This window comes from Myxocyprinus asiaticus, chromosome 35 (genome assembly GCF_019703515.2).
Source record: "Myxocyprinus asiaticus isolate MX2 ecotype Aquarium Trade chromosome 35, UBuf_Myxa_2, whole genome shotgun sequence".
In the NCBI taxonomy this organism is placed as follows: domain Eukaryota; kingdom Metazoa; phylum Chordata; class Actinopteri; order Cypriniformes; family Catostomidae; genus Myxocyprinus; species Myxocyprinus asiaticus.
The window spans coordinates 18,103,205-18,127,664 of NC_059378.1; the positions used below are offsets into that span (position 1 = coordinate 18,103,205).

General features: G+C 40.3%; 2 protein-coding genes across 4 annotated transcripts in view; both read left to right on the top strand.

Moving 5' to 3' along the window:
* LOC127425826 (keratin, type I cytoskeletal 19-like) overlaps positions 1-24,460 on the top strand; it is a 55,120-nt gene that overhangs the window by 18,174 nt on the left and 12,486 nt on the right. The gene's annotated exons all lie outside the window — the stretch shown is intronic.
* LOC127425822 (keratin, type I cytoskeletal 19-like) lies at positions 203-24,264 on the top strand. 3 transcript variants are annotated; one of them, XM_051672107.1, is made up of 9 exons: positions 203-743; positions 1,150-1,232; positions 1,407-1,563; positions 1,780-1,941; positions 2,026-2,151; positions 2,349-2,569; positions 2,679-2,692; positions 2,786-2,857; positions 23,580-24,264. In XM_051672107.1, exons 1-9 carry the CDS (start codon positions 324-326, stop codon positions 23,681-23,683), a joined length of 1,359 nt encoding a protein of 452 aa, XP_051528067.1. In that variant the 5' UTR covers positions 203-323; the 3' UTR covers positions 23,684-24,264. The 3 variants fall into 3 exon arrangements, with proteins under 3 accessions (XP_051528067.1, XP_051528066.1, XP_051528065.1); XM_051672106.1 differs by lacking the exon at positions 23,580-24,264 and having other exon boundaries at positions 204-743; positions 2,786-3,598; XM_051672105.1 differs by lacking the exons at positions 203-743; positions 1,150-1,232; positions 1,407-1,563; ... (3 more) ...; positions 2,679-2,692; positions 2,786-2,857 and adding exons at positions 20,807-21,463; positions 21,871-21,953; positions 22,128-22,284; ... (2 more) ...; positions 23,072-23,292; positions 23,402-23,415 and having other exon boundaries at positions 23,508-24,264.

Genomic DNA, 24,460 nt, shown 5'->3' on the forward strand with positions numbered 1-24,460 from the left:
CACTCCCTCCATTGAAATCTCGAGGATGATGAAATTCCTTTGCAGTTTCCTCACTTGGGTGGAAAAAGAATGCTGGTCCTCGAGTCTCAACACTACTGGTGGTTGCTGGCACAGGGGTTTGGCACACACACACACACACACCCTCTCTCTCCCATCCCCAAAGGGCAAGACTCACCCTTGAGATTACTGTATAAGACGACAGTGTTGGGCTTAAAGGCACGATCATCTTCAGGACAACTCTTGGTTTCCTGCAGTGTCCTCTCTGGGTTCATCTCATCTCTGCATCTATCCACCATATTTCGTCCTCTGAAGCTCCCGGGATCATGCCTGAAAAGTCTCCACAAAAAGCCTACAGCATGTATGGCAGTGGTTTTGGAGGAAGCACTCGCATATCTTCCACTTCTGTTCGGCAGAGTGGCTGCTACCCAGATATGCAATCCAGAATTGGAGGGGGATATGGTTATGGTGGAATGAACAGTGGAGGATACGGTGGAGGATTTGGTGCTGGAATCATGGCTGGAGGCAGCTATGGAGGGGATGTTGACTACGTCCAGCTGAACGAGAAGGCCACCATGCAGAACCTGAATGACCGTCTGGCTGCTTACCTGCAGAAGGTGCACTCTCTGGAGGCTGCTAATGCCAATCTGGAGAAGCAGATCCGCGACTTCTATGAGAAGAAGGGGCCGGCTGCACCGAGGGACTACAGTGCCTACTGGAACACCATCAAGGAATTGAAGGAAAAGGTACAGTAAAATGTAATGCTGAGATTATGATGAATATGACATAAATGCAAAGAGTCCTTTGAATATAGCAGTTGAAAGAGTTTGCAGGGGTGCTGAAAATGATGTAGGTACCATCCATTAGCAAATACTGTACATAGAGGAAGGAGAAAGATAAGCTTGATCGAGAATCTTTGCAAAAGGAAAATAAGTTGAGAAATCAGAAACATTTGGAAAAGGCTTGCAAAATTTTGGAACAATCTGGAATCCCCTCATCACATTATCCCAATCTGTTTTGAAAAATAGAGGATTTCCTAGTTTGCTTTTTTTTAGAGTCTGATGGTATCTGGAGATTCAAGTCCATATTGAAATGCTCCATTTTTAAATATGTTTTGATATTAAATGTATATATCAATGTTGTACATTATAGATTAAAACTGTTACTGTCAACAACGGCAGCATTCTACTGCAGATCGACAACTCTAAGCTAGCTGGTGATGACTTCAAGTCAAAGTGAGTAGTCGTGTAAACCGTAAAGTTAGTTTAACAATGTTGATAGCGTTTATCTGAACTTGGATGCAACCAGTTTGATGGATACAGTGTAATAGCTTTAGTTTGTTTATTATATTGATAATGTTTAAACAAAACTGTTGAATTCATATCCCATTCTACCTCCCCGTCAATCAGATATGAGCATGAGTTAGCTATGAGGCAGTGTGTGGAGGCTGACATTGCTAATCTGCGTCAATTGTTGGATCAGATGAAACTGACAAAGGTCGACCTGGAGAGTCAGATCAAAAGTCTGCAGGAAGAACTGGACTTCATGAAAAAGAACCACGAAGAGGTTTGTAGTAGTTTGTCTTTAGCCGAATAAGCTATGGGTGATTGATCCTATAAGTTTGGAACATAATTAAAAGTGCAAAGGCTTATAATCAGGAGTATCTCATAATGCGTTCTGGTGAAGTATATTATCTAGCTTTATGTAAAAAAATTTAACTAAAATGAAGCCTTGAGTAACTGTCAATCAGAAACCTGACACATGAGCATTGTGTGGTTACAGGACATGGTAGCACTGAGGTCTCAGCTGACAGGCTCGGTGAATGTGGAGGTTGATGTTGCACCTCAGCAAGACCTCAACAAGGTTTTGGAGGAAATACGTTCTCATTACGAGGCCATCATAGAGAAACACCACAAGGAACAGGAAGTCTGGTTTAATGAAAAGGTCAAACTTGTTCTGTCTCTGTCTCTTTTATTTTGAATCATGATTAACATTTAATTAAATAGTTGTCTGTTGTTTCTCTGTAAGACGGCACAATTGGGCAAAGAAGTGGCCATCAGCACAGAGACCATACAAACCACTAAGTCAGAGATCTCAAATCTGCAAAAGACCTTGCAAAGCCTGGAGATCGAGCTACAGTCTCAACTCAGCATGGTGAGACACAGGTGGAATGGGAGGGGCAAGGGGTGTGGTCTGGGCTTAAGGGCAAAGCAGACAATGAAATTGCTGCCTTGATTTTATTTGAGTGATGCATGAATACATTTTTAAACAGTAAAATGAAATTTTACACGGCCCGTAAATGAATGTAATGATTAAATGTTTATGTCCGCCCGTTCTCATCATCCGTACAGAAAGCATCAATGGAGAGCTCGCTGGCAGACACAAAGGCTAGATACAGTGCTATGCTAGCAGGCTTCCAGAAACACATTAACATGTTGGAAAGTGAGCTGCATCAGTTGCGGGCAAGCATTGAGCAACAGGGTCTAGACTATGCAGCACTGCTGGACATCAAGAGCCGCCTGGAGCAGGAGATCGCCACCTACAGAAGCCTCCTGGAAAATCTAGACTTTAAGTCAGTTTATTTTTTTATTCATAAGAGTTGTTGACTGTCACAAGACATGGTTCATGGGTCTTATGTTACATAATCATCTGAAATGACTATTTTCTTCTTTGTCTTCTAGGACTCAAGTGCAAGGTAAGTCAAATTTCTCTTTGGGGGAATGGTCAGTTTCAGGTACTCAATCTATGTTGTACATTTATGCATTAACTCTTTTTCCTCACTCTTCAGGTGGACCTCCGAATGTCTCCTCAGGCAGACCTGCAAATGTCTCCTCAGGCGGACCTCCAAATGTCTCCTCAGGTGGATCTCGAAATGTCCCCTCAGGTGGACCTCAAAATGTCCCCTCAGGTGGATCTTCAAGTGTCTCCTCAGGTGGATCTCAAAATGTCCCCGCTGGTGGATCAGCAGTCCCGATAAAGCAGACCACCACCACCACCACCACAAATCGTACTTACTAAAAATTGAAGACAAAGCAGACTGCTTTGTGAGACAATATCCAAACAGACACACACATAGTTTTTAACGTGTGTCCAACATGTCAGTCATTATAGAGCTGTTCAGCCGTGACTTCAATTTGTAGGTGAACCCGGAAGTCTAATTTGCCATGGGTTCCCTCTGGATTTTCCTATGGGTTTCTATAATGGGTTTTTGGACTTATGAGTAAAGTAAGGTCTGTGGTAAACATAACTTGATGAAATGGATGTTTTGTTCAACAACACAAATTACACACTGTCATACCTCAAATGTGAATTTTGAAAAAGTATATAATTTAATACAGCTTCAAAATTCATGTTTGAGGTATGACTGTGTGTCATTTATGTTGTAGAACAAAACATCTACGTTTCATCAAGTAACGTTTACCACAGACCTTAATTTTCTCATAAGTTCAAAAACCCCATTCTAAAAACCCATTGGAAAATCCCTTACGGTTTTTGGACTACAAGCTGAACAGCTCTATTAAAAGAAATCTAGTTGACACTCACTTTTTTGTGAAGAAACCCCTTTCTCTGAAAATAAAATTGCTACAAAAAATACCTCTTATATTACCTGTGTTTGTTTGCTTTTTCTCTCAGAACACGATCACATTCCTAAGACCAGAAAATATAACCTTTATACTGTTTCATACAATGTGGTACCACAGAATTAAAAGTAATTACACTGTCTGCTGTAGTTGCGGTTCTAGACCATTTTAAATGGGGACCAGACTGGGGCAATTGTGTATATACTTAATAATGTTCTGTGTTAAGGTATAAATGTGTAATGCCACACACAATGTATAGAAGTACAGGTAAAGAACACAAAGGAGTACAGTATTCCAGATAAATTATATTAAATCTGGCTAAAGTTTAATAGCATATATGGGAATGTATACTCAAATATAGATGTGTGTGTGTGTGTGATTTCTAGAAATAAACAATTAAATGTAAATACGTTAATTCATTTACAGTGATAGTAAAATACAGTTGTGCTCAAAAGTTTGCATACCCTGGCAGAAATTGTGAAATTTTGGCATTGATATTACTGATCATGCAAAAAAATCTTTTATTTAAGGATAGTGATCATATGAAGCCATTTATTATCACATAGTTGTTTGGCTCCTTTTTAAATCATCATGAGAAATCACCCAAATGGCCCTGATCAAAAGTTTACATACCCTTGAATGTTTGGCCTTGTTACAGACACACAAGGTGACACACACAGGTTTAAATGGCAATTAATGGTTAATTTCCCACACCTGTGGCTTTTTAAATTGCAATTAGTGTCTGTGTATAAATAGTCAATGAGTTTGTTAGCTCTCACATGGATGCACTAAGCAGGCTAGATACTGAGCCATGGGGAGCAGAAAAGAACTGTCAAAAGACCTGTGTAACAAGGTAATGGAACTTTATAAAGATGGAAAAGGATATAAAAAGATATCCAAAGCGTTGAAAATGCCAGTCAGTACTGTTCAATCACTTATTAAGAAGTGGAAAATTCGGGGATCTCTTGATACCAAGCTAAGGTCAGGTAGACCAAGAAAGATTTCAGCCACAACTGCCAGAAAAATTGTTCGGGATACAAAGAAAAACTCGCAGGTAACCTCAGGAGAAATACAGGCTGCTCTGGAAAAAGACGGTGTGGTTGTTTCAAAGAGAACAAGACGACGATATTTGAACAAAAATGAGCTGCACGGTCGAGTTGCCAGAAAGAACCCTTTACTGCACCAATGCCACAAAAAAGCCCGGTTACAATATGCCCGACAACACCTTGACATGCCTCACGGCTTCTGGCACACTGTAATTTGGAGTGACGAGACCAAAATAGAGCTTTATGGTCACAACCATAAGCGCTATGTTTGGAGAGGGGTCAACAAGGCCTATAGTGAAAAGAATACCATCCCCACTGTGAAGCATGGTGGTGGCTCACTGATGTTTTGGGGGTGTGTGAGCTCAAAAGGCACAGGGGATCTTGATGGCAAGATGAATGTAGCATGTTATCAGAAAATACTGGCAGACAATTTGCATTCTTCTGCATGAAAGCTGCGCATGGAACGCTCTTGGACTTTCCAGCACAACAATGACCCTAAGCACAAGGCCAAGCTGACCCTCCAGTAGTTACAGCAGAAAAAGGTGAAGGTTCAGGAGTGGCCATCACAGTCTCCTGACCATAATATCATCGAGCCACTCTGGGGAGACCTCAAACGTGCGGTTCATGCAAGACGACCAAAGATTTTGCCAAGACGAATGGGCAGCTATACCACCTGCAAGAATTTGGGGCCTCATAGACAACTATTACAAAAGACTGCACACTGTCATTGATACTAAAGGGGGCAATACACGGTATTAAGAACTAAGGGTATGCAAACTTTTGAACAGGGGTCATTTAATTTTTTTCTTTGTTGCCATGTTTTGTTTAATGATTGTGCCATTCTGTTATAACCTACAGTTGAATATGAATCCCATAAGAAATAAAAGAAATGTGTTTTGCCTGCTCACTCATGTTTTCTTTAAAAATGGTACATATATTACCAATTCTCCAAGGGTATGCAAACTTTTGCGCACAACTGTACATTATAACTGTTAAACATATATGAAAATAATTTATTTATGACACTAGTCTATGAGCAATTACAGAAATGCTGGTCTGAAAAGAAGAAGAATAGCAGATTTACATAAAAATATACTTTTGCATGTATGTGTTTTTTATTTATGAATCAACATACAGTACATATACACTGATGAGCCAAAACATTATGACCACTCACAGGTGAAGCAAATAACATTGATCATCTCCTAACATGGCCACATGTCAAGGTCTGGTTTATTAGATGGTAAGCGAACATTCAGTTCTCATAGTCAATGTGTTGAATGCAGGAGAAATGGGCAGGAGAAAAGACCTGAGTGACTTTGACAAGGGCCAAAATGTTATGGCCAGATGACTGGGTCAGAGCATCTCTGAAACGGCAAGGCTTGTGAGGTGCACCCGGTCAGCAGTGGTGAGTACCTACTGACAGTGGTCTGAAGAGGGACAAACCACAAACTGGCGACAGGGTGTTGGGCTCCCAAGGCTCATCGATGTGCGAAGGCAACGAAGGATATCCCGTCTGGTCCGTACTGACAGAAAGTCTACTATGGCATAAGTCTCAGAAAATTTTCATGATAGTTACGGGAGGAATGTGTCGCAATCGCACCCTGCTGCGTATGGGGCTACGTAGCCGCAGACCGATCAGAGTGCCCATGATGACCCCTGTCCACCGTCGAAAGCACCTACAATGGACACTCAAGCGTCGAATCTGGACCTTGGAGCAGTGGAAGAAGGTCGCCTGGTCCAATGAGTCCCGTTTTCTTTTACATCACGTGGACGGCCGTGTATGTGTGCGCAGTTTACCTAGGGACGTGGTGGCACCAGGATGCACTGTGAGAAAACGGCAAGCCAGTGGAGGGAGTGTGATACTCTGGGCAATGTTCTGCTGGGAAACCCTGGGTCCGGCCATTCATGTGGACATCAATTTGACATGTACCACCTACCTAAACAACGTTTCAGAGCAGGTACACCCCTTCATGGCAATGGTATTCCCTGATGGCAGTGGCCTCTTTCAGCAGTATAGTGCGCCCTGCCACAAGGTGTTGTCCTGGCCTCCAAATTCCCCAGGACTTGAAGAATCTGTTGCTAATGTCTTGGTGCCATATACCACAGGACAACTTCAGGGGTCTTGTAGAGTCCATGTCTCGGTGGGTCGCTGCTGTTTTGGTGGCATGTGGAGGGCCTTCAGCATTTTAAGCATAATGTTTTGGCTCGTTAGTGTATATTAACATTTAAACATACATAAATACATACAGTGTCATTGCAACACATTTTCATATGGAAATGTCACTCTAGTGACTTTTATCCTGCATCACTCTGTTGCTTTATTCAACTCATTTTGGAAGATACTATTACTTTATCATGGTTAAAAGTTAAAATGTTAAAATTGTCTGTGGGGTTGTATGTGTGGAATGTCCAAGCTGCAACTCAAAAAAATGACAAAAGGACAATAAAATTATGGAATCTTCCAAACTGATGTGAGAACGTCAAAAGACTGACGTTTTCGTGGTTCAGAATCAAAGTGAGTATCGTTCCCCTTATGAGCAGTGTTGGGTAAGTTACTAAAAAAAAGGAATCCACTAAAAATTACTAACTACATCATTAAAACTATAATCAGATTGCCTTACTGATTACATCATTGAAAAAGTAATCACATTACTAATTACTTTACTTTGAAGTTACTTTCTAAAACACTTTTTTGTTTGTTTTTCCACTCTACAAATTCAAAATAATGTCTGTTTTCTCCTTGTTCATTGTCGCACACACTTAAGCTGTCACAGAAACACAAACAGACGTACATGTGAACATATGAATTCACAATTTAATTGCATTACACATAAATAATATTTTTTTAGGAATATTTGTAACCCAAGTAATATACTTAAAAGTAATTACTTTCATTGAAATTCAGTAACTAGATTACAGTACCTTGTCACGTGTGAAAATTCTTCTATTTTACAGTTTTCTAAATTTATATACTTTTTCCTAACACATTATTTCAGCATGTACAGTATGACTGTTATCAGCATAGAAATTTAAGTGAAAAGTTGAATTGAAAACTTTACTTACTTTACAGAATTTCTTAGTTCCTGTTGTCCCTATTTTTCTTCAATGACAGCGTGCACTCGAGCTGGCATGCAATCTAAAGTTTGTGAAAACATGATTCATGTTATCCTAACATGATTTGAGAAAGTTCCAAAGATCTTTTGTGTTTTATATGGAAGCAAGGAAATCTATTTCGTACACATGAGTTAACAATGTCATATACGTCATGTGTCATATCAACATTGATCTATACTTTTATATAGGCTACATGTAATTGTTTTTTTGTTTTTTTATATCACTGCAATCATTCATTAATAATGTTTTTCTCTGCACTACAATACACAATGCTGCTGATATGATCAAACCAACTTTTATAATTTATATTTAAAGCCTTCAAATGTAAAATATTATTCACTGAAAATCTTCTCCTTTGCTACTGCTCTCAAATCCCATTCTTTATTACGCATATAATTAATCCGTCATGTGACAAACGAGAACCAGTGGTGTTTGGTGTTATGACATCAAACCTGCTGTGTAAACATGCTATTGTTGTATCGGAACTCAAATGAGAATAAGATGTCAAATCTTCAGCAGAGGGGAAGATTATAAGCAATTGACTTAGTGCAGGTCATATTGGCAACAACCTTTTTTCTTTTTCTTTTTTCTTTTTTTCGGTGCTTGACATTCATGGTCACTATAAACTGTTCCAGTATGGAAAAGAGCTGAGTAAAGATTCTTCAAAGTTTCTCTTCAATGTTCACAGAAAAATAACAGCATAGGTTTGGAATGCATAAGGGTGAGTAAATAAAAGGAATTTTCTCTCAGTTTCAGTTTTTGGCTTGTTCAGCTCTCCATGGTTTACCTGCCTGTTTCGGGCTCCCCCTCTTGGTCATGAGATGCTGTTATGGGTCTTGGGAAGAAATTTCACGTTTTCCAGGGGGAGGTTGTATAAGTGTTGCATTTTGTCATGTTGAAACTCTGGGACTTTAGAGGTGGGGGTCATATTAACATATAAGATACATTGCAAAATGCACAATAAAAACTGTCCTAGTAATTGCTTTAATTTGTGAACAGACTGAGGGTTTCTCCTATTTAATGTTGAATATTCCCCACATCATTCATGGTTCATTACAAGCAAACATTTGCTCATTTAACATGTCCATACGTTTTTTTGTTTTTTGTAGTTGTATGTTCAGTATAATTTTTCACATTAAAAACACATAAGTCTGAGTCTCGTTGTATTGCTCAGGCTGCACTGCAGTGTCTATTCACTGGCACTATCCCACTACTGATCAACACGGGGGATTTGACCTGCTCCGTTTCCGACCTGGGCCGGTTCACCCCTCCTTAGACGCCCTGGTGGTCCTGGGCTCCCCCAGAGTCACCATATTGATACCGAACTTAGTGCGGACACCCGATTGGCATAGTCCACTGCAGTCCAGAACCCCTGAGCTCAAACGACCCGCCAGACACCCAGGAACTTGGATTACAGATGCACGCCACTGCGCCCGGTGAAAACACCGACGATCTGCACCGGTATTAAATAATGCATTCAGCACGCCCTCTAGTGGTAAAAGTACATACCACCCTCCAATGTATGAAATCAGAATATTACATTATGTCATTGACAGGGTGTGCTGCTTGCTTAAAATACATGTCTCCTGATCATTCACCTGTAATGATAGTCCTATACAGTTCGCTTTATATATTTCTGATTTATTGTGATGATGACATTTCTTTATGAATTAGATAAGCACCAATTCCTGGCCTTAAATATTTCATACCTGTGATTAAACTGTATTTTGCATTATTTTGTTTTAAATATTATAATAATATATTATTATGTAGATCATATAAAATATTTTATTACTAGATAATATAATAAATAACATATATTACATAAAATGTAAAGTGATTTCCTAAGAGAAAAGCTCATTGTTGGCACAGAAACCTGCATGTGCATGAACAGAGAATAATTCATATCAGTCTCATCTTATATATCTTACATGTGATCTATGTGCACATCAAACACTCAACAGATCACTGAGACAGAGTGATGGAAAGAGATTTGTTTGTGGGACTATAGGACAGGAGACTATTGAACGGTGCTCTGAGTCTGAAGTAGTTCAAAATGTGTTCACTGTAATTAAAACAATTACAGATGCTGGAAAAACATTCAAACGCACTTAAAAATTAGTAGATGAAGGACTATACCTAAAATGAACAACAACAACAATAAAATCAACTTCTGATGCATTTGAAGTGTAACAATTTCAGATTCAGGATATAGGATTCAGTTTGGTGTCTTCCAGAGGCTTAAGTTAATTTGTTTAGAAGAAAATTGTAAACAGGTTGTGCATCACAGTTACTTAAATGATAATATGTATTTAACATGCAAATAGTTGTATTTCATTTTTTCTTTTTTTATTATTTTGTCTTTTTTTTTTTTTTTTTGCTTTTAATTCTTACATTTGATTAAATGTGGAAACTTATTTTCTTTTTCTGTTATTAGTATTTATTTATTTAATTATTTTCTTCTTCTTTTTTGCACAGTGAGTAACCTACAACTTTAATCAGTATAATTTTGCTGTGTTTTTTAACCCCCAGCACATACAGTATACATGTAATTTAAAAACAGTTTAATAATATAATTTTTTTATTAATAATAATATATTTTATCAAATAAAATAAAACCCACTACTGTTGAGTGATCTTTGCAAGTTGATGCGTGTGACCTGATAAAGGGTGGTGAAACTGTCAGAGATCATCTCACATCACTCCCAGGGAGTTACCTGTCAGACAAATCCTCTATAATCATCCACTAGCACCAAATGACATAAAATACATGATACATAAAGTTTCCCAAAGATCATCACCTGTACTGCTATAAAACACTGAAAGTGATATAATTTTTAAGCCCTATCAAATTGCATGTAATATTAATATGTAATGTAATATTGCACACTAATCTTCACTCAAATAAAAGGATGTCTCAGACACCGATTCCAAAAGGAACGCATTCTATAGAAATGTTAAATACCATTGCTGAGTTTAGAACGTTTTAAAGCAAATCAAGTGCTGGAAAACAACCCAAGGTTGTGCGTGGGTCCCCCGGACATTTAGGGGGCCCCTAGTCGGATGGCAAAACATTCAAGGGGAATCTCAAGTCCAGATAAGAATGCTCCCCATTTACAGTATACATGTTATGATTTATTAAGTTAATATTTCAATGTTCTACAATATAGATTAAAACTGCCAACATCCTCCTGCAGATCGACAATTCTAGGTTGGCTGCTGGTGACTTCAGGACAACCAATTTGATGGATACAGAGCAATATCTTTAGTTTGTTTATACAAAGATCATTGGTCATGTTTAAACAATGATTGATTAATTAATTGCACATCCTATCTCTCCACCAATCAGATATGAGCATGAGTTGCTGATGCGGCAGGGTGTGGAGGCTGACATAGCTAACCTACGTCGCTTGCTGGACCAGACGAAACTGACAAAGGCCAACCTGGAGATCCAGATCAAAAGTCTGCAGGAAGAACTGGAATTCATAAAAAAGAACCACATGTAAATTTATAGTAGTTATCTAATAGCAGAATCAGCTTTCTGTGATTGATCCTGAAAGTTTGGGCCATAATTATATGTAAATAATACATGATAAACAAGATATGGTGAAGTATCCTAATAATCATATTACAATCATTTTATTTATCTACCACCTAAAACATAAAATCAAAAACACACACAGTAAAACACAACATATTCAAATAGTTATAAAAGCAAGTCTATACAAATCAGTTTTTAAACAAGACTTAAAAACAGACACAGAATCATGTGATCCAGGGCAGGCTTTTCCATAATCGTGGGGCCTTCACTACAAACACTCTATCACCTTTAGTTTTGCATTTGGATCTTGGAACAGCCAACATTTCACAACAAGAAGATCTAAGAGGTCCAACTATTTCATAAGGTCTTAAAAGTTCTGCAAAATATTCTGGTGCTGACGCATGTAATGCCTTATGTGTAATTAATAAAATCTTAAAATCAACCCTGAAATGAATTGGTAGCCTATGCAAAGAGGCTAAAACTGGAATAATATTAAAGACCTAGTTTGAGTCAAAAGTCCAGCTGAAGCATTTTTCACTGATTGTAGCCGTGTTAAAGTGAAATCAAGGTGAGACAAAATAAAAGCATGAATAAGCTTCTATGTCTCCCTAAAACTCAAAACATGTCTAACCTTGGGGAGTCACGTGACGCCACGTGAGGTTCGGACGTGTGAATGGCAAGCTCTGTGCACTTGGCTAGTTTTAATACTTTTTATGTCATAAACCGGTGAGATTCGATACACCCTGTTCCAAAACTGTTCTAGGAAGACAATATGTCAAAGAATTCAAAATCCTCAGGCTCTGGAGACATTAAAAGACACTTACGTGCTCAACCTGATGCCCCTGAGGCCCCGAGCCAGGGAGCCGATTTGTCCGGAGAAATGAGGGAATTTCGGCGAGAATTGTTGAACATGTCGACAATGCTGAAAAAAGTAATTGCTGACTTGGAGGATCTTGCTGTAATACGTTGATCAATCACTGCCATGGAGATGAAATTCACTGAGGTGGTCAAAAGAGTGGGGGATGTCGAGAAACGGATCGATTACCTGGAGTCATCGGAGAGGGAACTAGCTGCTAATCTGCTAGCAACCAAGGTGGATTTGGAGCGTGTCTGGGAGAAATTGGAGGACATGAAGAACTGCAACCAGCGGAATAACATCCGAATCGTCAAAATTCCTGTAGCCGAAGAGGGTCAGGATATGTTGAAATTCCTGGACGGGCTTTTTCCGAATCTGCTTGACATAACAGGCCATAAGCTGGAAATCGAGCAAGCTCAGAGGGTTCTGGCTTGGCAATCCGCTGAGGTAGACAGGTCCCGATCAATTCTGGACAAATTTCTGAGATCATCCGATAAAGATCTTGTGTTGCGTGAGCAAGGAGTAAAAGAAGGCTTTTTTGGAAGAACCACAGCATTTTCTTGTTCCCAGACTTTGCAAATTAGACAAGAAAGGAACGTGATCGATTCAAGAAATGGAAGAAACACTTACATCAACGGAAGGTCGCTTTTGCACTGATGTTCCTGGCCAAATTGAGAATAGATGCTAAGGATGGCCGCAAAACATTTACATGCCCACAGCAAGCGATGTCCTTCATAAAGTCAATGGAGTGAGTAAGTTATTTTGTGGTACTCACGTTGTAGCCGAATGGATAACTCACTGAACTTTCACTTTACTGTTCGAGGAACTGAGTGCCCTTTTTTTTTCTTTTTATGCTGGTTCCACCTAGTGGCTGGAGTTTGTTTTGTGGAGTAACATCCTTTGGGACTGCTGAGTGGATGAATCTGCATGTTCTTTGTGCTTATGCCTCCTATCTAAGTCCCTCATTTCATCTGTTGTTGATTGCTCAACTGTAAAAATTTGAGTCTCAGATCATGCCCTGGTGAGTTTAGAGGTGCTGCCACATATGGAAAAAAAAGGAAACCATATAGTTGGCACTTTAATGTATCCCTTTTGCAAAATCCTGAATTCCAACAAATGTTAAAGGCTGAAATCAATGTTTATATGGAGACCAACTGGTCATCAGTATCCTCTGTGGGCATGGCTTGGGAGGCACTTAAGGCAGTTCTTAGGGGCCGGATCATAAAGTATGCCTCATTCACCAGTTTAAAGGGAATATTAAAAGTGCCGAGGCAGAGCAGAAGCACCGAATGTTATCTGATGGCCTCAGAGAATTGTCCCAATTGAAATACAGATATAATACTATTTTGTCATAGAGGGTGGAGTTTTGGCTATTCAGGGCAAGACAGTCATACTTTGAGTCGGGGATAAGGCAGGAAAACTTCTGGCTAGATATATAAAACAGAGAGAGTCTTTTTCTACCATTCCCTCAGTGAAATCTGCTGGTGGTGAATATTTTACCTCAGTAGGAATATTTACCTCAGTCATTGATATTTATAATGCTTTTAAAGAATTCTATCTTGATCTCTATAGTTCCATGTCTTCGTCTACTGATGAGGATATTAGAAACTTTGTAGAACCATTAGAACTTTCTAAACTGACGGCTGAGCAAAAAATTCTCTTGATTCTGAGATAACCTTGGAGGAGCTTGGTGAGTTAATTAAGGCCTTGCCTACAGGCAAGGCTCCAGGGCCAGATGGCTTTGCCGCTGAGTTTTTTAGATCTTATGCTACAGAATTGGCTCCACTTTTGCTAGAAGTTTATACGGAATCATTAAAGAATGGAAAGCTTCCGCCAACCATGACACAAGCCTGGATCAGTCTGATTCTTAAAAAGGACAAAGATCCAAGTGAGTGTAAGAGTTACCATCCAATTTCCCTGATCCAGTTAGACGTTAAAATATTGTCAAAAGTTTTGGCTAGCCGATTAAGTAAGGTTATGACATCTTTATACACATAGATCAGGAGGGGGTTATTCAGGGCCCTAGCTCTTCTGATAACATTAGGTGATTCAACATTATCATGTGGTCAGTGGCGAATGATCAGACTCTCGTTGCCATCTCACTTGATGCCGAAAAGGTGTTTGATATGGTAGAATGGGATTATCTTTTTAAGATTTTAGAAATGTACAGGTTTGGGAATATTTTATTGGTTGGATTAAGTTACTTTATAGACACCCGGTAGCGGGGGTACAAACGAATGGATTAATTTCAGAATATTTTACTCTGGATAGGGGTATCTGGCAGGGTTGCCCTCTTTCCCTGTTATTGTTTTGACTTGCCCTGGAACCATTAGAAGCTTCGATAAGTAAGGAGGATGATTTTCCAGGGGTGGTGGCAGGAGGTGTGGCGCATAAGCTTTTGCTTTACGCAGATGATATTTTATTATTCATCTCTGACCCTACTAGATCTATGCCTTGCCTCCATAGAATTATTAACTCCTTTTCCAAATTCTCAGGATACAGAGTTAATTGGTATAAATCTGAATCTTTGGCTCTAACAGCGTACTGCCCGTTAACGGCTTTTCAGCTGGGCACCTTCCAATGGCCCAAACAGGGCATTAAGTATTTGGGTATTTTATTCCCATCAAATTTGTGTGATTTAGTTAGAGTTAATTTTGGCCCTTTAATAAAAAAGGTTTTCGAGTGATGTGAGTAGGTGGGCTTCATTACATGTATCTGTGATTGGGAAGGTTAATGTTATTAAAATGAATTGTATTCCAAAATTCAACTACATGCTACAATCTCTCCCTGTAGATGTCCCTCTCTCTTATTTCAAGCAATCTGATAGCATAGCGAAGTCCTTTATTTGGAATGGTAAACGTCCCAGATTACATTTCAACAAGTTACATAGGCCGATTGACAAAGTTGGGCTAGGCCTACCCAAGATTTTGTTTTATTATTATGCATTCGGTCTCAGACATTTGGCTCATTGGTCGCTTCCACCTGAGAGAGCCCCTCCCTGATTTCGTATTGAACAGGAAGTCCTTGCCTTTATTTTGCCATTGCAAAGCCTTTGTATCAAACTAACCGGAGAAGTTAAGTCACACCCGTTATCTCACATTTGCACGTGGTTTGGACAAAAGTGTCCAGAGTGTTTAATTTGGACATTTATTTAAATGTTGCCTCAAGCATATGGCTTAACCCTAAATTACATATTAATAAGTCCCCTTTCTGTTGGTCAGAGTGGATTGGGGGGGCGGGTTACTACACTCAGTGACCTATATGAGAGTGGAGTGTTGAGATCTTTTGAGAATTTGGTTAATCATTTTGGGATTCCCAGATCTTAGTTTTATAGGTATTTACAGCTGTGCCACCTGCTCTGTATTGTTTTTGGGAGTAGCACACACCCCCCCCTAAAGCGGCAGATACTTTGGGAGAGGTGATTACTGCTTTTGGATAAGGTCATGAGGCATCAGTGTATTTCTCCCTGCTAATTCAGAGTCTGGGTGACAGAGCTTTAACTTCTATCAAGAGATTATGGGAGAAAGATTTTAACTTGATATTGGAGGAAAGAGTGTGGACTAGGATTCTAAAAAATGTCAAGTCTGCATCTAGAGATGCAAGGGTTCACCTTATGCAATTTAAGATTTTACATAGATATTATTGGACCCCTCGATTATATTGGCTTGATCTTAAAGACACACCCACCTGCTGGCGATGCCAGTCTGAAGTTGGAGACACAACTCATGTCTTTGGGGGGTGTGTTAAGATTCAAGATTTTTGGTTGAAGGTTCAGAGTTATTTGTGTGACGTTTTGGGCACTCAAATTTTACTTTGCCCCAAACTTTGTATTTTGGGCTATGGGGCAGTCATAAATTTAGGGGACAAATATATAAAAAATTGGGTTCTGACTAGTGTTATGATTGGCAGACAAGTTATTTTAAGGGGTTGGAAGTCAGACAGAGTGCCATCATAGTAATAGAGGGGGTTAAGTATTGATTCTGTTTGTATATGTTTTGCTTTTATTTGTTTAATACATGAATCAATAAAAAAATATTAATAGAAATAAATAAATCTTGTTATCATTCACTACCTTCAATAGTTGATAAATGAATCCAGCTGTGTGGTTGTAGCTGTCATCATCAATGGCGGCAATACAGCACAGATGCACATTCCATTTCTCTATAAATAGCCTTATATAACTGTAGCCTTATATTTTTATTTAACAAAAGTTAACTTGTAAAGCCATGAGTGACTATTTTAATCAGAGACCTGACTCATAAGTATTGTTACAGGAGCTGGCAGCACTGAGGTCATATAAAACACACTAATATCAAACACTTTGATTAATTCATTGAAATAAATTCTCAGTCTGAAAAATTATGGTTGTTGTTACATATAAAACCAAATCATCCACATCTCAGTGAATGGTTTTAATGTGGATTTCAATGGAATTGAATTGTCAGCATTAATTGTCCATGCTGACAATACAGTTACTAAAGAAGAATACAATAGCTACCAGCATACAGTGCTTAAGCAGCAGATGGGAATTTAAACTTACTGTGTGATTGGCTAAACGGATGAGTCTTCCATCTAGACTGAGTCCCTGGAGTCCCGAAAAATGCTAAAGTATTTTAAAATTTATACAAAACCTAGGAAACCAATGTAGTGATGGTTATTTACATGTTAGTTGCTGCATTTTGTAAAAGGATGCATACATTTTGTTTAAGTTTTATATTGCATTCCCTATTGTCTGTGAGCAAGTAGTCTTGTGTAGCCAGACATTTCACAGAGGCAAAAGGTCTGGTCCTTATTGCTGCTTATTCTGGCCAAGAATTGCCCACTTAGGCTGCATCCGAAACATGTAAAATGCTGCCTCCAGAGGCTGTATATGGAGGTAGGAATGGACCAAAGCATGTCCAAATCCAATGTTTGCATCACATCCTGTCTACTGAGATACCTACTTTTGATCAATTTTTAAAGGCAGCATAGATGTATCCTTAGCTGCTTATCAAATCCCACAATCCTTTGGGTGCGGATCCACAGCGGTTAAGCTGAAAAAAGAAAATGGCGGCAGAAAAGACAGTTGATAGCCAGTAAGTGTATAAATGTACGTTTTTTTCCAACTTTTCATTTCATTTCTAGCGAGAAAGAAGCATTGTAATTATTAAATATATCCGTGGTTATCGCCAAAACTCTCTTTATTTTGTTCTAGATTAATAGTCCCTTGTGGTTCGGTTGGACGGAAAGAATGCTAGTAACCTAGCAACGATGTGATGAAGTGCCACCTCGGAAGCCTGTCCGAAAACAGTTTCCGGAAGTACCTTCGTACGCAAATACTGTCTGTTAAATCATTAACTGATAGGTCAACAAAGCAACAAGGTCCTTTGGATTCGACGTAGCTTTAGATAGGAAGAGACTGCCTGACTGACATGTAAAGTCATCAGTCACAGCTCGTACTGTTCAGGGCAATTGGGAAAGCCTAAATAAGATTACACCGCAATAATAGACTGGCATGAAAATATTTGACAGATAATTGTTTTTATTATCTGACAGTGTTGACACATTTTAAGTTATAGGCAAGGCAAAAACCATTTTGTGAGAAAATGGAAGAAAATGGGAGATTTCACCCAAACATAGGTTGAAGAGATTCATCCAAAACAATTCCTAATACATATTCCTAATATACTGGATTGTATAAAAGGGAGGTGAAAAAATCAGAGATTAACCTGTCAGCCAAATCCTCTACAAGTATCCACTAGCACAAGAGACACAAAACACATGCTAGCACACATGCACACTAAAAGTTTCCCGAAGGTCACCACCTGTACCACAATGAAAGAGAAAAACTGACAAAAGTGATGTGTTAAAAAGTCTTAATTGTAAACTTTAAAAACATGCACACATGCAAAATTATTTAAGCAACTTGTAATATTGCACACTAATCTTCATTCAATTAAATGGCAATTAAAATATGGAAGCTGTACAAACACTTGAAATATAACATCATACATACAAATATCTAAGTGTGGTTACTTAAAAACTCAACAGTGTGGTTAGGCTATATCTTCCCTCTTCAACAGACAGTCTCAGTGCCTGAATTACTATTTTAAGTGTAGTAAGCATTGTGTTTGGAGGTCTCAGAAAGTAATTCTATAGGAACACAGCTGGCACATCACACCTGCACACACACAAAATAAACTTCTCTGCTTGTACCCTCAGTGTGTTTCAAAAGGAGGCTCGAGGGGCAGAGCCATGGGAAGCTTGAGAGGTGGAGCCGTAGAAGTCCTGGATGACTGGGAAACAACCTCTGTGGTCGCGAACATGGAAAGAGACTCGGGAACGACCTCTGTGGTTGTGAACACTGGCAGAGACTCGGGAACGACCTCTATGGTCGTGGGCATGGGCAGAGACACGGGAATGACCTCTGTGGTTGTGAACACTGGAAGAGACTCGGGGACGAACCTCTGTGGTCATGAGCATGGGCAGAGACTTGATAGCATAAGCCCTTCTTTTCCTCCTGAACACTGACTCCGGGATGGACGAGGCTGGCAATGCTGGCTCTGGGACGGACGAGGCTGGCAACTCGGGCTCTGGGACAGATGAGGCTTCAAGCTCGTTGGCTGTGACAAGTGTGGGCATTGGCTCGTTGGCCATGGCAGGCGTGGGCGTTGGCTCGTTGGCTGTGGCAGGCGTGGCCATTGGCTCATTGGCCGTGGCAGGCGTGGGCTTTGGCTCGTTGGCAGGCATTGGTTCTGGAACAGTCTTGGCTACAGGCATAGGCTCTGGGACGGTCGAGGCTGGCAACGCTGGCTCTGGGACGGACAAGGCTGGCAACGCTAGCTCTGGGACGGACGAGGCTTTAAGCTCGTTGGTCGTGGCAGGCGTGGGCGTTGGCTCGATGGCCGTGGCAGGCATGGACATTGGCTCGTTGGCCGTGGGAGGCTTGGAGCAAGGAGTCGTGGGAGGCTTGGAGCAATGAGCCGCGGAAGGCTTGGAGCAACGAGCCGCGGAAGGCTTGGAGCAACAAGCCGCGGAAGGCTTGGCTATGACACGGCGTGGAGCAGACTCAGGCGTGGCTGTGACATGGCGTGGAGCAGACTCAGGCGTGGCTGTGACATGGCGTGGCGCAGACTCAGAGCTGGCTGTGACATGGCGCGGAGCAGACTCAGAGCTGGCTGTGACCTGGCGTGGAGCAGACTCAGAGCTGGCTGTGACCTGGCGTGGAGCAGACTCAGGCGTGGCTGTGACATGGTGTGGAGCAGACTCAGGCGTGGCAGTGACATGGCGTGGAGCAGACTCAGGCGTGACTGTGACATGGCATGGAGCAGACTCAGAGCTGGGTGTTACATGGTGTGAAGCAGACTCAGACTTGGCTGTGACATGGCATGGAGCAGACTCAGACTTGGCTGTGACATGGCGTGGAGCAGACTCAGACTTGGCTGTGACATGGCGTGGAGCAGACTTTCACGTATTCCTACCACGTATAGTCTCCCGTCTCCAGCAATTCCCTCCAACGGTGAGCTGTTAGTCCGATCCGGTAAATTGACTTAAGGCGGGAATCAGCAAATCCAGTGAAGCTGGCAATGGCGCTGAAACGATGGGAGTTTTCCCTTATGGGTAAATCCTCCTGGCTCAACTGGACAAACATAGCTGCTAGATCCATTTTGTTTGGTCAGTTGTTCTGTAACATTTGAAGGAAGTCACGAGAGCAGGATCTAGATGCAGCTTGAATTTAATGAAAAAATAGACAAAGTACAAAAACAGGGTAAACACTGGAACACGGAAAGACTAGGAACTGGGAATTAAAACAAAGGTACATAACACAGGAGCAAAATAACAACTGACCAAGACTGAACAGAAATCAGGGCATTATATACACAAGGACTAACGAGGGAATGGAAGACAGGTGAGAACAATTGGGAACAGCTGACAGCTGGCCAGTGCATTTTGGGAAGTGTAGTCCAGGGAAAACAGAAGACAGAGGATAAACACAACGCAACACAACAGTGAATCATGACAGGAACGCTCTCGGGCAGCTATTTTTCTATGTAAACAAGCGCCATACTAGAGTAGCTTGTATCTTCTTAAAGTAGTTTAAATAATTTAATGTGCTAAATAGTTTCTGGTATTATCTAAGGTTCTACCAGTTATTGTTAGTATAACACAATAGATCAGCAGGTTCTAGAGTCTAATGTTCTCCAAAATTGGGGGAGAGGCAGGACAACTAAAACATACATTGCATAGATTTTCTGTGCAAACAGGACACAATACAAGCGTCCTTTTGGTTTCAGATTGTGATTTTCCTTCTCACAACTGCAACCTGAAAACAAACATTTGTAGATTTCTCTAGCATTGAATCTTTGATGTTTAGTTTCTGGTACATTTCTGGTAGTATATTCACTTACTGCTTCATCCAAAATAATTGATATATTAAAAAAAAAAACTTTCTATCTGGCATGACCGGCTCAGCCTCCCTTTTTCACCTGTAACTGAAAAAGGGAGGACAGCTGTCACATCACACCTGCACACACACAAAATAAACTTCTGTACTTGTACACTCAGTGTGTTTCAAAAGTCTTGCTGTCTCTTTGCACTCCCTCCATTGAAATCTCGAGGATGATGAAATTCTTTTGCAGTTTCCTCACTTGGGTAGAAAAAGAATGCTAGATCTCGAGTCTCAAACTGCTGGTGGTTGCTGGCACAGGGGTTTGACACACACACACACACACACACACACACACCCTCCCTCTCCCATCCCCAAAGGGCAAGACTCACCCTCAAGATTACTGTATAAGAGGACAGTCCTGGGCTTAAAGGCATGATCATCTTCAGGACAACTCTTGGTTTCCTGCAGTGTCCTCTCTGGGTTCATCTCATCTCTGCATCAATCCACCATATTTCGTCCTCTGAAGCTCCCGGGATCATGCCTGAAAAGTCTCCACAAAAAGCCTACAGCATGTATGGCAGTGGTTTTGGAGAAAGCACTCGCATATCTTCCACTTCTGTTCGGCAGAGTGGCTGCTACCCAGATATGCAGTCCAGAATTGGAGGGGGATATGGTTATGGTGGAATGAATAGTGGAGGATACGGTGGAGGATTTGGTGCTGGGATCATGGCTGGAGGCAGCTATGGAGGGGATGTTGACTACGTCCAGCTGAACGAGAAGGCCACCATGCAGAACCTGAATGACCGTCTGGCTGCTTACCTGCAGAAGGTGCGCTCTCTGGAGGCTGCTAATGCCAATCTGGAGAAGCAGATCCGCGACTTCTATGAGAAGAAGGGGCCCGCTGCACTGAGGGACTACAGTGCCTACTGGAGCACCATCAAGGACTTGAAGGAAAAGGTACAGTAAAATGTAATGCTGAGATTATGATGAATATGACACATAAATGCAAAGAGTCCTTTGAATATAGCTGTTGAAAGAGTTTGCAGGGGTGCTGAAAATGATGTAGATACCATCCATTAGCAAATACTGTACATAGAGGAAGGAGAAAGATAAGCTTGATCGAGAATCCTTGCAACAGGAAGACAAGTTGAGAAATCAGAAACATTTGGAAAGGGCTTGCAAAATTGTGTAAAAATCTGGAATCCTCTAATCACATTATCCCATTCTGTTTTGAAAAATAGTGGATTTCCTAGTTTGCTTTTTTTAGAGTCTGATGGTCTGTGGAGATTCAAGTCCATATTGAAATGTTCCATTTTTAAATATGTTTTGATATGAAATGTATATATCAATGTTGTACATTATAGATTAAAACTGTTACTGTCAACAACGGCAGCATTCTACTGCAGATCGACAACTCTAAGCTAGCTGGTGATGACCTCAAGTCAAAGTGAGTAGTCGTGTAAACCGTAAAGTTAGTTAAACAATGTTGAAAGCGTTTATCTGAACTTGGATGCAACCAGATTGATGGATACAATGTAATAGCTTTAGTTTGTTTATTATATTGATAATGTTTAAACAAAACTGATGAATTCATATCCCATTCTACCTCCCCATCAATCAGATATGAGCATGAGTTAGCTATGAGGCAGTGTGTGCAGGCTGACATTGTTAATCTGCGTCAATTGTTGGATCAGATGAAACTGACAAAGGTCGACCTGGAGAGCCAGATCAAAAGTCTGCAGGAAGAACTGGACTTCATGAAAAAGAACCACGAAGAGGTTTGTAGTAGTTTGTCTTTAGCTGAATTATCTATGGGTGATTGATCCTGAAAGTTTAGAACATAATTAAATGTGCAAAGGCTTATAATCAGGAGTATCTCATAACGCGTTCTGGTGAAGTATATTATCTAGCTTTATGTAAAAAAAAAAATAACTAAAATGAAGCCTTGAGTAACTATCAATCAGAGACCTGACACATGTGCATTGGGTGGTTACAGGACATGGTAGCACTGAGGTCTCAGCTGACAGGCTCAGTGAATGTGGAGGTTGATGTTGCACCTCAGCAAGACCTCAACAAGGTTTTGGAGGAAATACGTTCTCATTACGAGGCCATCATAGAGAAACACCGCAAGGAACAGGAAGTCTGGTTTAATGAAAAGGTCAAACTTGTTCTGTCTCTGTCTCTTTTATTTTGAATCATGATTAACATTTAATTAAATAGTTGTCTGTTATTTCTCTGTAAGACGGCACAATTGGGCAAAGTAGTGGCCATCAGCACAGAGACCATACAAACCTCTAAGTCAGAGATCTCAAATCTGCAAAAGACCTTGCAAAGCCTGGAGATCGAGCTACAGTCTCAACTCAGCATGGTGAGACACAGGTGGAATGGGAGGGGCGAGGGGTGGGGTCTGGAATTAAGGGCAAAGCAGACAATGAAATTGCTGCCTTGATTTTATATGAGTGATGCATGAATACATTTTTAAACAGTAAAATGAAATTTTACACGGGCCATAAATGAATGTAATGATTAAATGTTTATGTCCGCCCGTTCTCATCACCCATACAGAAAGTGTCAATGGAGAGCTCGCTGGCAGACACAAAGGCTAGATACAGTGCTATGCTAGCAGGCTTCCAGAAACACATCAATATGTTGGAAAGAGAGCTGCATCAGTTACGGGCAAGCATTGAGCAACATGGTCTAGACTATGCAGCACTGCTGGACATCAAGAGCCGCCTGGAGCAGGAGATCGCCACCTACAGAAGCCTCCTGGAAAATCTAGACTTTAAGTCAGTTTATCTTTTTATTCATAAGAGTTGTTGAGTGTCACAAGACATGGATCATGGGTCTTATGTTACATAATCATCTGAAATGACTATTTTCTCCTTTGTCTTCTAGGACTCAAGTGCAAGGTAAGTCAAATTTCTCTTTGGGGGAATGGTCAGTTTCAGGTACTCAATCTATGTTGTACATTATGCATTAACTCTTTTTCCTCACTCTTCAGGTGGACCTCCGAATGTCTCCTCAGGCAGACCTGCAAATGTCTCCTCAGGCGGACCTCTAAATGTCTCCTCAGGTGGATCTTCAAGTGTCTCCTCAGGTGGATCTCAAAATGTCCCCACTGGTGGACCAGCGATCCCGATAAAGCAGACCACCACCACCACAAATCGTACTTACTAAAAATTGAAGACAAAGCTGACTGCTTTGTGAGACAATATCCAAACAGACACACACATAGTTTTAAATGTGTGTCCAATATGTCAGCCATTATAGAGCTGTTCAACTGTGACGTCAATTTGTAGGCGAACCCGGAAGTCTAATTTGCCATGGGTTCCCTATGGATTTTCCTATGGGTCTCTATAATGGGTTTTTGGACTTATGAGTAAAGTAAGGTCTGTGGTAAACATAACTTGATGATATGGACGTTTTGTTCAGCAACATAAATTACACACTGTCATACCTCAAATGTGAATTTTGAAAAAGTATATAATTCAATACAGCTTCAAAATTCATGTTTGAGGTATGACTGTGTGTAAATTATGTTGTAGAACAAAACGTCCACGTTTCATCAATTAAATGTTTACCACAGACCTTAATTTTCTCATATGTTCAAAACCCCATTATAAAACCCATTGGAAAATCCCTTACGGTTTTTGGACTACAAGCTGAACAGCTCTATTAAAAGAAAACTAGTTGACACTCACTTTTTTTGTGAAGAAACCCCTTTCTCTGAAAATAAAATAGCTACAAAAAATACCTCTTATATTACTTGTGTTTGTTTGCTTTTTCCCTCAGAACACAATCACATTCCTAAGACCAGAAAATATAACCTTTATACTGTTTGATACAATGTGGTACCACAGAGTTAAAAGTAATTACAATGTCTGCTGTAGTTGCTGTTCTAGACCATTTTAACTGGGGACTAGACTGGGGCAATTATGTATATACTTAATAATG